This window comes from Drosophila grimshawi, unplaced genomic scaffold, assembly GCF_018153295.1.
Source record: "Drosophila grimshawi isolate 15287-2541.00 unplaced genomic scaffold, ASM1815329v1 contig_44, whole genome shotgun sequence".
Taxonomy (NCBI): Eukaryota; Metazoa; Arthropoda; class Insecta; order Diptera; family Drosophilidae; genus Drosophila; species Drosophila grimshawi.
This window is the reverse complement of record NW_025063240.1, coordinates 9,662,894-9,677,638: the sequence shown is the minus strand read 5'-3', so window position 1 is coordinate 9,677,638 and position 14,745 is coordinate 9,662,894. Positions and strand designations below refer to the sequence as shown.

General features: G+C 38.1%; 1 protein-coding gene across 3 annotated transcripts in view; it reads left to right on the top strand.

Annotated features, from left to right (window-relative positions):
- Positions 1–113: 113 nt before the first annotated feature.
- LOC6557600 (MOB kinase activator-like 2) overlaps positions 114–14,745 on the top strand; it is a 42,178-nt gene continuing 27,546 nt past the window's right edge. Inside the window, exon 1 of one of the 3 annotated variants that reach the window (XM_032741311.1) lies at positions 114–438. In XM_032741311.1, the coding sequence (XP_032597202.1) occupies positions 434–438 (5 nt within the window). In that variant the 5' untranslated portion in view covers positions 114–433. Of the gene's footprint in view, positions 439–2,900; positions 3,312–7,194; positions 7,432–14,745 lie in introns of those variants that run through there. The other 2 variants (XM_032741280.2, XM_032741252.2) reach the window with 2 other exon arrangements.

Sequence of the window (14,745 nt, the reverse complement as noted above, 5' to 3'; positions counted from 1 at the left end):
AGCTTGTGCGATAATTGTCACTGGTTATCGAATATAAACGCTTATCGATTCATTGATATATGTTGAAATCGCTCGCCAAAAACGTATCGGGCACCCACAAAACAAGTGAAGAAGAAGCGTGAAAAATTTGATGTGCAAAAGTTTTAAAATCGAAATTTTTTTGATATTATTGATTTGCAAAAGTAAATGTGTCAATTTGTTGTTTATTAATTGGACAAATAAGTGCCGTGACTGTTGCTGTGTGCTGTTGGTGCCCCCAGACGTTGACTGTCTGTCTGTCTGTCCGTCTGGCTGTGTCAGTGTGTGTGTGTGTGTGTGTGTTTTGGCAAAGAACTGAAACTATTTTTGGCGAAAGGCAAAAGAGGCATCAGCAGCAGCAGCCGTCAAACTGGAGCGGATTCCGGAGTATTTGCGCGACACGGTCGATTGGCTGATGGGGTAAGTTAGTAGTAAGCAGTAAGCAGTGCAATAATCTTGGCCAACAAATTAATAAATTGCAAATTGAGTTATCAAATTTATAAATAGTGTGTAACAGCAGGGCGACAATAAACACGGCGAGACGCGACGTCGCGACGTAACGTCGTCCGTTACGTCGCGTCTCGCCTCGTCTCGCCACTAGGTGGTGTCTTTTTATGTCCTCTGCGCTTTTACTTTGTCGTCGTCGTTTGGCATTTTGCCAATTGGCCTCGTTTCTTGTTTTCTCATCCATCCTCTCTCATTTTCATTTGCCGTTATCGTTGTTGTTGTTCTTTTCTATATATGCCCCCCACCACATATAACGCCTGACGTAGTTTTACATTACTCCTATTCCTAGTTTTATTGCTCGCTCTCTTTGTTGTTGTTGTTATTCCTCCTCTGCAAAATCAATAAAAGGCTAATTTCATTTTTTATATCGATTTCTCAAATGTAACGCAAGTCGAAAGTGTTTTGATTTTCATGAACTTGCACACGCACACACAGACACACACACACACGCATACACACACACATCGACTTACACGCATTTCTGCTTCCTCGTCCTCTTCAGCAAGGCCATTGCATTTTTGATTGCGTTTATCTTTGTCGTGCTTTCATCCTCGCTCCTCTCTCTCTGTCTCACTCTCTCATGCATTCGCTTGCTTACTCACACACTTCTTAGACCTGATTTCCATTGTTCCATTCAGCTGCTGCTGCAGTATCTTCGCTTGTTTATGTTTCTACGCGTTTTTGTGTTGTTGTCGTTGCTGTTGTTGTTGGCGTGCGTTGATAAGCGAATTAAGCGAGAAGCAGTCGGTTTAATGAACTTGCCTTGCCAATTTCCCTTGCATCCATCGTAATCAAAATGCAAAACAAACATCACATGGCAACAGCCAATAGCCAACAGCAATAACAAACAGTTTTATAGATCAAGCAAACAAACATTCATTAAACACCGACTCTTCTTGCATGCACAGACGTGTTTACATTCACACACACACATAAATATACATATACAGTGTGCCACAAAACTCCAGCTACACGCATAATTAATATATGTCACACAAACAATATAATTTATAATTTTTATACATTTTTTTTGTATTTGAAATTCCCATCCAATTCCATTTAAACAGTGTGTCAAGAAAGTGTTTGGACACAGTAAAAATTCGTCTTTTCTATTGCAAAAAAATTAATTTTATTATTAACTTTTATTTTAGTTTTTCTTATATTTGTAGAGCTCTTAATACTATTTCAATTTATTTATATATTTCCAATGATTTATTTGTTAACTTGCATTAAGTAATCGTTCCAGTTGTTGGGTTAACACTGTACTTATCCATCTTTCATTTCTATACCCCGATTAATTTCATTTGCAGCGAGGGCAGCTTATTGTATATATTAGATTATTATATATATATTATTTTATGTACATAAGGGTTAATAGTAGCTTAAAACTGACCAGATTTTGGATAGGTTTCCATCAATATATTTATATACTTGAAGAGACAGCTATAATGTTTTTACTATCTGATCTTTTCCATAGAGCTTATGTGTATTATTGGGGTCTGTTCTTATGCCCTGATAATGGGTATCATCAACTTGGGCAAAGGTATATATATTATTGATTGATTTTGTTGTTATATATATATATCGATTTCCGATAGCAATAAGAGCCACAATCTTAAGCGCGCAGATGCTTCCAATTGATATATAATATACAATGAGATCAATTAATGATCAACTGCACAAGTTTCAAGATAAAACCAATTTATAATGCAATACCCTATAAATTGCGAGCAGTTTTTAGTATGCAAATAAAACTAGAATAATATATAACAGCTGGATTTAGGGGGTATCTTGTAGTCGAGCTCAGGCGACTGACTTGGCATTCTTATTTGTTATGTTGCGGATTGTAGATCTTAATTTAAATGTTGCCCAGCGGCAATTAGCGTTACAATTAGCAACAAAGCTGGTAATGTTTATTAATAATATATATTATATGTATGTAAATATATATATATATGTATGTATAGGATGATTAGGCAGTTATTTAAACAGCCCTCGCCTTTTCTCACACTGTCGCCAAGTGCGGAGGCATTTTTGCGGCCTTGAGGCACACTTAGCACAACTCTAATTGAATTAGAGAAGGCAAGGCGAAAGAAGGGGCACGTCACACACACAGAAAGAGGGAGAGACAGAGAGAGGGGGGGAATGTAATGCGAGAGAGAGAGAGAGATGGATAATTTGCAAACTCTTCACGTATGGAATTGATTGACAGCGGACAAAATCAATTTTTTGCTGGCAGTGGGCAGTGGAAAGGGAAACCACTTACGAGTTTGGCTAAGAAGGCGCGCTTGCAACACAATCGACAACTCGCTGCACTCGTGTGTGCTCCTCAGTTGCACTTGTGAACTAAACGCGACTGGGTCTCCGTCCGTCTCTAGTTAGTCTAAATATCAGTATTAGTTTTAGCCAAGTCAGTGTGAGATGAACTGGGCCATCTCGAATCTGACTGGTGGCAATCGGGTGAGTCGTGCGATACTTGTCCGTTACTCATCGGTGCCGCTGGATGCCGCCGAGGATGGGACATCGAGTGTGCCACAGACTCCGGCGGCAGCTGGTGCTGCTGCTGCACGTGCAACCATGTCGCATGCCACGCTATCCTCAACATTTGCAGCCACATTTCTGCACTCGTCCTCCCGTCATCTCAACAGCAACAACAACAACTGCAACAGTGGCAGTGGTGGCAACAATGGCACTGTTGCCGCTGGCGGTGGTGCCTCAGGTGGCGCCATTGGTGGACAACTTTCGTTGCCACTCGATGTGGAGGAAACGGTCACCTGTTTTTGTAGGTAAGACCCCGGCGGATGAGGGGAGGGGCGAGGAGTTTGGGGAAGGAATTTCAGCTGGAATTTAAAATGCTCTGAATTCAAAAGCAATTTTAATTTGCTAAAAAAAAATTGGCTTTTTGTTTTTCTCATCATTTATTCAAGATTTTCGCTGAATTTTTAATGTGAAAAGTTGTTTTTGGGTTTTGGTTGTTGTTGCTGATTGTTAATAAATAATTAATTTGCATTGGCCTGGATTCAGCCAGCTTTGAGCAGCGCAGTCAAACTTGCAATATTCTTTGACCCAATTGAAAACTGGTTGAAAGGTTATGTTGAAATTATACCTACCCCATAAGTTATATATATATATTCTTGATCAACATAAAAAAAAACAGTCAAATAAATTCTCTTCCTGTTTCTGTTATCCTCATAATAACAATATTTTCTCAAGTACAGAGATGTGTTATATTAAATCTGAAGAAGGTTAAAAAAAGGCTGATAGATTCAGCTGATCTCTACAGTTATCCATCTCCGACAGAAACTTGAAAACATAATCAGAAATATAGAAATGGAAATACCTATGTATATATTTATTTATATATATATATATATTATATATCTGTAAATATCTGCCTCTTTTTAATTTTCGTTTTACTGACCTTAAACAATATTTTCATTTTACTGACCTTAAACAATATTTTCATTTTACTGACCTTAAACAATATTTTTGTTGTTTATTTTTAAAAAGAGTGTATATATATTAAAAATACCTCATGCATTTTAGGGTATCTGCTAGTTGAACACTCCTCACTTCCTCTCTCTTCCGGCAAATCACTCTTTTTTTTTTAATTCAACGTCAATGTCAATTGGGCAACATAAGAAACAACCAGCAAGCAGCATCAAAAAAGAGCGAAAGAGAAAGAGCGAAAGTGCAAAAGCTTGCATAGACATATGCACACATACATACACACACATGTACATATGTTATAATTGCGTCTGCTTTTGTTCTCGTTCTAAAAACAGCTGATTATGAAAATTTAGCTGCTGCTGTTGTCTCCCTGAACATTTCATGCTGTGTTTTTATTATTGTTATGTGAAATAACATTCTGGGGAATTACTCATCATGCGTGTCCCGTTATTTTGTTTGCTGCGCATTTGCCAAATGTCCCCCCTCCCCCAGTCCCCCTTTTATTATGTTTTGTTTTTTTTGTAGGGTTTCCATTTGCTAAAAGAAACCCCGCAACGGTCATAAGCTGTGAAGGGTGTTGGAAAGAGAGGAGGAGGGCAGGGGAGTGAGGTCTAAATGCTGATTTCACACCTACGACGCATTTAGGCAGTGACGCGCCCCTTTTGCTGCCGCGCCCCTCCTTTCACAAATGCATGCATAAATCTCACACACACGCTATGCATATGCATTGGTGTGCGTGTGTGTGTGTTTATGTGTTTATGCCTGTGGCGCTTCATAAAATTCATAGTTTTCCCCCATTCCTTTTGGCTGTTTTTTTGCGCACTTCTTAAATTTTGATGGCTACATCTGACGTCATTTGTAATGCGCATGACCCAAAGCTGCTGCTGCTGTTTTTTGTTATTGTTATTGTTATTGTTTGTCATATTTATGTGTGTGGAGGTTGTGCTGGTGGCGTGACCGACAGACTGACTAAACGGAACTTACCGTCACACACACACACATGCACACATAGATACGTGCGAGATTAGTGTAAATAGCAACAAATAAACACAGGCCGTGAAAGAAAAACAAAAACAAGACAAACGGCGAAAACAGTAGTAAATATTGTGCGAAAGAGAGAGAGAAAGGCAGGGGAGAAAGATTGCTGTTGATTTTTGTTATTGATGTTGTTGTTGTTATTGCCAGCAGCAGCCGAGCAGGAAATAAACACTTTGCATCGTTCTCTCCTTCTCTTTCTCTCTCTCTACCGCTCTCTCTTTTGATCTACCAAACTGCATGCAATTTAATTTTGTCTGTTTTACTTTCTTAATGAGATAGGAAATTTTTACATTGAAAAAATTAGACTAAATAAATATCTTCAATTTGCAGCTAAAGAAAAATTTCATTTAGTCAGTTATCTTTTGTGTGCTTAAATAATAAAATAAAGAAATATTTTTTAAACAAAAATAATAGATAAAAAATAATACTAAATTGTCATCTATAAATGTCGATTTTACTACTTTACTGTTTTTCTTTTCTTTTTTTTTAATATGAAATGCACACAAAATTTCCAAATCTTTTCAGCTCTTTGTTTACACGCTAAATAATGGCAGGGGGTGGAGCATTTTAGGCAGATTGTTTGCCGTTTGATCGCTGTCTGTGCTTTTCTGTCGTCTGCACTCGACTGCGACGAGACTGCAAAAGCCGCTGCAATAAATAATGAGCGCAAAGCAATTCAAATAATGGCGAATTGCTGCTGGTGCGAAGTCGGCGTCGCAGTTCGAACCGCTAGAAAGCAGCCAAGCAGCGCCGTCCGCCTGCATTTACATCTGTGTGCATGAGTGCATTATGTAAAAAGGAGTCCAAAGACACAGACACACACGCACACAAATAAACTTGCGGGTTCAAAGAGAGGAACAATCAGCAGTTGCTGCTGCGATGCGGGCGGTCACAGGTGTGTTTACTGTCCAGCAGCAGAACGATATGATGATCAGAGCGAGCCAGCAAAGGAGAACGCAACTAATTGCACTCTGTGCACTCTCTCGCTCTCTCTCTTCGCTCTGACAGCTGGAGTGTTGTTGTGTTTATTGCTGTTCCTTTGTGTGCTTGTCTTCTTCAATGACGGTGCGCCTTTTTGATTTTGGCATTTGGGAATGATTCCATGGAAGAAACCGTGAACCAAAATCCAGTTCCTGTGTCATTTCTTGTTTGCTTGTTCTTCTTTGTCTTTGTCTGTGTTCCTTCTTTCTTATCAATGGTCCACAAAGTGTGTGATAATTATACACAAGAGATAGATATAGCCAAGGGGGAGGGGGGAGTAGGGGGCGTTGCTAATGGCATCAAATGTTATTCTGGTTTTTATTTTTACCTGTGAGTTTTCATGCGGGCCACGAACTTTGTGGGATCCTTTTTATATGTCTAACTTGATAATAACATAATTAAAGTTAGTTCTTTCTCTTTCCAATACTAATATAAACATTTATTTTTTCTCTTTTCTTGCAGGTGAGTACTTTAATTCTCTATGGGCATTTTTTGCAACAAAAAAAGAGGTGAATAATTGTAAAAATAGTACATGTTACAGAATTGAAAAAAATATAAACTACTATTATTCCATATCTTAACTTTTGTATGCTAAAGAAAAAGTAGCAGAGTTAGTAGTAAATTCTACTACTATTTTCATGTGAACTAAATGTTCATGCCATCTGGCAACGCTACCCGCTGCTGTCAGCTGTCAGCTGCTGAGCGAACAAAAAAAAACAAGCAACTTGTCTGAGTATTGACGGCTCAGCTGTTGCCACGAGAGTAAGGTAAAGAAAGAAAGAAAGAGAGCGAGCGAATGCACAGCATTAGCCGAGTGAGTGAGTTCGGCTGTCAAACAAGTGGTTGTGTGCCGCATGTTCATACACACACACACACATACACATGCATACATACGTTCTGGTCTTGCTTGACTGCCGCAACACACACACAAAAACATTCACTACTCCGCTCTCAGAGAGAAAACCAGTTAAAACAATGTATGTGTGTGTGACAGCATTCAAAAGAAACTAACTGCAGCAACAACAACAACAGAGAGAGAGAGACCATCTCATTCGCCATCGCCATCGTCATCGTCATCTTGCTCTGCTTTCGTTCGGGCAGCTTCTGCTGTATGCGCTCGCTTTGCATGTGTATTTGTGCGTCATTCACAGGCAGTTGGCGGCAGTCAGAGTCAGGCTAGGCAGCCCGCTGCCTCAGTATAGAAATTTCCTTTGGCACGTTCGGTTGTCGAACGGTCGTCGTCGGTTCGTCGGGTTTGCCGTTTTTAACTTCAACTTCGGCTCTTTTTACGTTTTAACATTATTTTGAGGCAACATTTCTCAACATCGATTACAACTTGTATGTGTGTAAAAAATGTGCAGTTAAAACAATGAAAGCATAAATTCAAAGAAAATAAAAAAAGTGAGAATCCAGAGTTTAAAAATCATAAACGTCAAAGTAAGCAAAAAGGAGTTCAACACTCATGTGCTTGGGTGTGTGCGTGTGTATGTAAGAGTATGTGTGTGTGTGTGTAAGTGTAAACTGTGTCATTCACAGCTCTAACTGCATACGAGTTTTCAATACTTATATGGGCAAAAAAAAAAAAACTTCGCTACCTCTTCAGTAGTTGCTGTTGTTGTTGCCACGGTTTGTTGCTTCACTGATTACGCGCAATGCAGCAGTAGCAGTAGCAGCAGCTTGCAAAACCGGCGAAGCGCGTCTGTTGCCAATGCAACGTTTTAGAATTGGCACACCAACAAAAACAAACAAACAAACAAACAACAACAACAATAATAACTGTTACGGTGCATCGAGCTTTTGCTGCTGCTTTGGCCAGTGTAACTGTAACTGTAACCAGTAAGCAGCAAGACTAACAGCAGCAGCGCAGCGGCAGCAGCAGCATCTGCTCTGCTAACGTCAGCAGGCAGCGCTTAGTTTAATTTTATTGTTGCCATTTAGCGTGTCTTTTTCTCCCTCTTTCTCCTCTTTCTTCTTTCTCTTTTTAAGCACTTCCTTTGCCGCAACGTTGTCTGTCTGTGTGTCTGTCACTTCCTTGCCGGACGTAGCCTTTCCGGCCTACAGTCTGCATCCCCTCATCCTTTATTGTTGTTGTTGTCAGGTGGCAACCCTGTCAACCCCTGCAGGCTCAAACGTGCTTAAAAAAAAGTTCAACATTGAATGCAGGCAGGCACTTGAAAGTTGCTGCTTCTTCTTCTTCTCCTGCTGGTACTTTTTGATGTTTCCTTTCGCAAATGCGTCACCAGCTGCACAGTGTGACAAATATCGATTCCCTTTTTTTTTGTTTTATGTGTTGCCTGCTTTTATTTATACAGTTTGTCAAGAAAGTGTTCATCTTTTCTCATTTATTTTGCAGACAAAAAATATATTCTATTATTGCCTCTTATTTTTGCTCTCTTAATTTTGTACTATTAAGTAGAGTTTTTAAAACAAGTTAGTGTTGTAATATTAAAATCGAAAATGATTGATGCGAACACTAGAAATTTGTTCGTATCTGAAAACAATCGATTTTAATTGTTAACTTGTCATTTATTTTTGTCATATATTGAATATTATTAACGAATTTCCTGTTTGCCAATAATCTTAGTCAGTTATAAAGGACTTTCCCGACGAATCCGACTATCGTATTAACATTATTGCAACAATAACAACACCTACGTCCTATTGGAAAACTAGTTTTATATTGCTTTGTTGTTTGTAAGAATTCTACTACGATTCAAAGAGTGTGAAGCGAACAGCGAAATAGAATGAGAGGTGGTGTGTATGTGTGTGTGTGTATGACAAGGGGTGGGGGAGTGCATTGATTCTGTGAGTGCGCTTGTGTTTTAGTTTCATTTTGTTATATTTGCCATTTGATTTTGTTTCGTTTTGTTTTGCGTTGCTGTTCTTTCTTTCACTGCTGCTGTTGCTGTTGTCTCGCTTTCACGACGTCTTTTGCTTAATGCTCGTTTGACCTTTAACGGTGCTTTGCCTGGTCGCGACTTGAACACACGCACACATAGAGAGTCGCCAACAATTAAGCTCATTCAAAATGCGAACAAAATGCGATATTCAGTGTTGTCGCACACTCAACGACACGACGTTAGAATCACTCCATAAAAATGAGATTTAATTGCTGTTTTTGGAGGGGTGTGTGAAAAAAAAAAAAAAAAAAAACAGCAAATTGACTTCAATGCGAGTTGAAGGTTAAGCATTGCTGCCGAAGTCAACGCGGAAGGGGAATTGATTTTGTGGTTTCGTTGGCGTGCAGACAAAAAATAAACCTAAAAAAAAATCCAAATGTACAATAAAGATATTATTATACATGTGTAAATAAGTGCAGTCTCTTCGTGTCATTATGTGTGGTTATCGATACACAATGCAAATATGACAAAGAAATAAATACAAGTCGGGAAGTGGTGTTAGTTTAGCTAACCACGCACAGTTTTATCGATTTCCGATGCTCGACATGTCTGCACATGTATAATTATTTATAGCACAGTCAACCCTCCCACAATGAACTGCATTACTTTTTTTGTGTGCTTATTGATTGCCATTCCGTAGTTCTTGTCGTTGTTGTTTGCCTTTTCCATTTCCCATTTTTTGAGCTTTTCAATATTTTGTCAATTTTCTTCTTCTGCATTTATAAATAACCTTAAACGATTTTTCTGCGCAAACGACAAAAAGTGTCAATGTCAGCTCAGCTGTCGCGCTGCTGCTGCCACTGCTGCTGTTACCCAACAAACCAAAACAACAACATCGAACAGAAAAAAGTAAAAATCGAAAAGCTGTGCTAAATTTATTATTCAGCTGTCCGTCCGCCATTGCCGTCATCAGCATGGGGCCTGTTTTGTTTTTGTTGTTGGCATTTTGTTTTAGTGTCGTTCTCATTTCATTTCATTTCATTTTTCCTTTGCATGTCCTCTTGTCAAAGCTTGTGCTGTGTCTCTGTGTGTGTGTGTGTATGTTTTTTTTTGGTCAGGCCGTTATCCCGTGCACTCTCTTTTCGTACATATTTCTAACGGTACACGTGCCATTAATTGCTTCATGCAAGCGCCCGCTGCAGCGAGAGAGAGAGAGAGAGAAAGAGTGAGAACAGAATAGCGAAAATGTGTGGGAGTGAGATGCAAAGCTGTATAAGTATTTCTTTGGCTAACCTGTCAAAATCAATCTTCGACTGCGACTATTTATACCCTGCTCTTAGATAAATGTGCAACAATATGTTTAAAAATGTTGTGCAATTTTAAATGAATATCTTTCTGACTACATAAGCCTTCAAAATATAATTATATACAACACGTATTTGCTTATGTACATATAGAATAGGTACAGGGCAGTGACTAGTCGTGATTTATGAACTACTCTTGTTTCGTTTGCCTCAAAATGTCATAAAGGCGAAAAAATAGCAACAACAAAAATCAAAGAAGATGTAAAACAAAAGCGCATGTTGCAATCATGTATTTTTTTGAGCTGCTGCCCACTTGTGGCGAATGTGTGTTTGTGTTGCATGCATCATGATGTATGCATAACAAACAACACTCGAAATGTTGCGGTTACAAGAGGAATAAGAAATATGTATGTAAAGCAAGCGAAGCGCCACAGACACCCACAAATCGAGAACACGTCAACGCACAGTGGTTTGAGGGTGTTGCGCAAATTGCGCTTGATTGACAGTTGTCAGTTGTGCTTTTTTCTCACTGTAACAAACTTAGAAACATGAATAGCTGCCCAGGTTAAATATTTCTATCACGAAACGCGGCATTAATTGAAATTGAGAATCATAAAGTTTTATAGTACAGCAAAAATAACAACTACAACAACAACAACAATAACAGCTGCCATAAATTATTGATTGTTGGACAAATTGAATGCAACTACATTTCGTATGCCGTTTTTATTATTACTTGTTATGAAATGCATATCTATGTAAATATATCTCGGTGCTTTTATGACTGAGGAAATAAAAAATGACGGAATAAAAATCTATGAAATATCCGCAGTAGATCTTTAGAAAAAGTACAAAGAAAAATACATTTTATATGCAAAAGTATTAAAAAACGGAAAACAACAAATAAATAAATATCAATTGATAAAAAATATATAACAAATAAATAAATATGAAATATTATTTGAGATTTTACATATTAAAGTAAAATACAACTAACAAATAAATATTAAATGTTATTTGAGATGAAAGGCAATTCTAATTTGTTGGACACAACTAGAACCACTGTCAAACATTTCGGCTTAAATATTTATAGTTAATCTAAACGCAATCTTTGTGTGTGTTGGAAAAAGCCTCTTATAATCTCAATGAGATTTTCATTTTATAGAGGCTTTAGTTGAGCTCTTTTTATTTCTTATTTTTTGGCTGGTTGTTTGTTGTAATAGTTGTTGTTGCTGCTCCGCCAACTGTGGCAGCTGCGACTTTGACTGAGGTCTATAATTATGCGGCAGGCGGCGGCAGCAGCATCATCTTCCACCAGTGCTCTCAGGCAGTGGAGCAACAGTAGGTGATGGGAGGAGGGGCGGTGAAGGGAGGGGCCGTCTTTGGAATCGTCTTTCTTGTAACTGGATAGTGGAAATTGCGCTGATTTGCTGATACCCTACACAGAGGGTATTTGAAGTATGTCGTTGAGTTTGTTTATATATAAAGTATATACATTCCCGATCAGCATCAAAATTAGAGTCGATATCGACTTGTTTGCTTATAGTTTAAAGCTATCTAGTTAACAAGATATCTGAACGAAACTTACTCTATATATGCGCGATATATTGTGCTTCTAACAGTTAAACAAAAAAGATCGAGATCGGCCTTCTATATCATATAGCTGTCGATCGAAAGTTGAGTCTTGTTTAGCAAGTTATCCTGACCAAAATCACCAATTATAACTATAATTATATTCCTCACATTTAGACAAAATATCAGCAATATCGCACTACTATATCATATAGCTACCATAGGAATAAGCCGTTGTTTATTTCAATTTATAGTGAAACTTATATTTTTGTCAGTTTAAAACATAATCGGTTAGTGTATATAATCTTCGAAATGTTTGACTTAGCCATTCTTTCCAGTTTTTTTTTTTGTTTTGGTTGTTTTTTGTTTTTTAGTCGAATGTTTTCTAGCTAATTTTCGGCTACTTTTGCAATCGAGACTCCCACCGAGATGCGGACACGACTGGCTAATCCCTCGTTGTCATGTTTGTTGTTATTTTCATTGTTGTTGTTGTTTTTGTTATTGTTGTTGTTGTTGGCTTTTTCCTCAGTGCACAACATCTTTTCCATTCGTCAAATTGAGTTAGCGAAAATTACTATAATTTTGTGGGAAATTTTATGGGTCAAATTTTGTGCTGTGCTTTGACAATGGCTAAAAAAAAAAATAACAACAGAAAAAAAAAACAGAGCCGCCGCTGACCGCAGCTGTTTTTTTTTTTTTTTTTGTTTTTGTTGATAATTTTTTTAAATATTTTTTTTTAGCTGTTACTAATTTGCTTAATTAGCGCGACTTACGTTTTTCATTGTTTGGCCCTTATTTTGTGGGTCTATGTAACTTTTTTTCCGTCTATCTATTTTTTTTTGGTAATTTTAGTGGGTCTTCTCTATTATTTTGTAGGTTTTATTTCGTTTGACATTTTTGCATTTCTCTCACGTCGGCTTTGTACAAAATTTATAGTTCAACCTCAACCAACTGCGGAGCGAAGCTGAACTTCAGATTGGGATTGAGAGCGAATCGTGGAAGAGTGAAGTGAAGTGTTTTTGAATTGGATTGCAATGGATTGGATTGGAATGGAATGGAGCTTGTAGTAGAGATTGTAATAGGTGATGTGAGGGGGAGCGGGGGGTTTGCACGGGGAATGTTGCATGATTATTTGTTGGAAACGTGATGTGCGGCGTTTTGTGTAATTCGCCGTGAGAACTTCTTCGCGCTCAACGTTTTCATTTCATTTTTACGTTTTCTCGATTGCGTTACACTCCCCCTCTTCCCCTCCCCACCTATGCTCTGCCCAGCAGTTGCACGTAGATACAAGGTATCTATATATATATATATGTATATATAGTATGCAGATCAATTGACGACGAATGCCGATTACCTTTTACGTTTCTCATTTATACACATGTGCATGCTTAAACGTGTCAGACACATCATTCAGCTGTGTGTGTGTGTGTTGTGTGGCGGCCTTCAGAGTGTGAAAATGGTGGCAACCGCTCTGCAATCGCTCTGCATGCGGCATTCAATACAGAGTGTGGTGCTTTGAGTTGAATGCAATCGCAACGTGTCTCAATTAGTAGATTGATCGAGCGTGAATTGCAGTAGCTTTGCTTTGTTTATCGATAACACGCCGAAGATTTATGTGCCTCATTTTTAAACACAAGGCAAACAATCTAAAAAACCAACTTGTATTTCGAAAGCTGCACACCCGTGAAAAATCGATAAATGCAGGTCAATAGTTCAGCTATGAAAGATAAATTCGCTTTAATCATAGTGGAAACTGCATTTATCGATCAAATAAAATCAACAACTAAACCATTATCGATAAAGTCTCTTTCGAATTAGAAGCTGCATTTATCGATATTGGTTTTGAGTGATAACTTCTCTTAAAGCATTGTAGAAGCTGTATTTGTCATTTCTGTTAATTGTAATTTATCCGTTAATATTAAGTCTAAGTCAACAGATAATCTATTAACGATAAAGGCTTTTCAATATGTGAATTTATCGATAAATCAAGATCCGGAGCTAATCTAATATGGAGATCTAAATTGATTGATTTTCTTTAGATTGTTTAGTAATTGTGGAATAATGCTTGGAAACGTTAAATCAATTACCGATAACAAGTAACTGAAACTAGAAAAAGTCGTTAAGATTCTTTTTCCGCTTTTTCTTTTACTTTTCCGTTTTGTGTTCGTTGTTTCCACAGAAATCGATTAGAATCTAATTGTGCAGCAGCGCGACTCTTTGTTGTTGTTTATTGTGACGATATCACATTTGTATTCTAGTGCGATACTGATTGATGCTTTCGATGCGCTCCGGCTTCGATCCGTTGCATGACCCCAAAGCCAATGCGATAATGATGATGTTGATGTTGATAATAATGTGCATGTGGATGATGATTGCTACGGGAACAGCAAGAGGCAAGAGGCAACTGAGCAGTGCTAATTGGTTATTCACAACGCATAACCTTGCCACTTGAGATGCGATGTGTTTTGTTGCTTTGACACTCACTTCACTCTTCGGTGGCAAGCAAAAAAAAACCCTTCCTTCTTCACAGCTGCTTCTGCTGCTTCTTCTCTACCGCAAGTGGTAGAAGGAAAAACTGAAAAATAAAAGAGAAAACTTTCATCTTGGCTTAATTGAAAATGCCAGGCAGAAAACGACAACAGCTGTGTGTGGATAAGCGGGGAAAACAGCGAATAGAGTGAATAAAAAATAAAAGGAAAAACACATTAAAATAATAATAATTATATCTCTTGGCTAGACTCTTATGTACATATGTATATATACATATCTATGTATATGTGTGTGTATGTGTATGTCTATCTTGTTTGTGGTTTTCCACTGTGCTTTTATTATTTCTTCTGAGTTAGAGATGATTTCCGCATGCTTTTTCAACCGTGAATAAGCACGAACTTTCATTTTAAGATTCTAGAAACGCACGCCTCAGACAAACCCCACCAACACCCAATTCCCCCCTCCGCTCCGAACCGCCCCATTTCTTCGTCTTAGTGTCAATTTGTCGAGTTGTGCATAAAAAATGAGGGAGAGAGCGATACAGG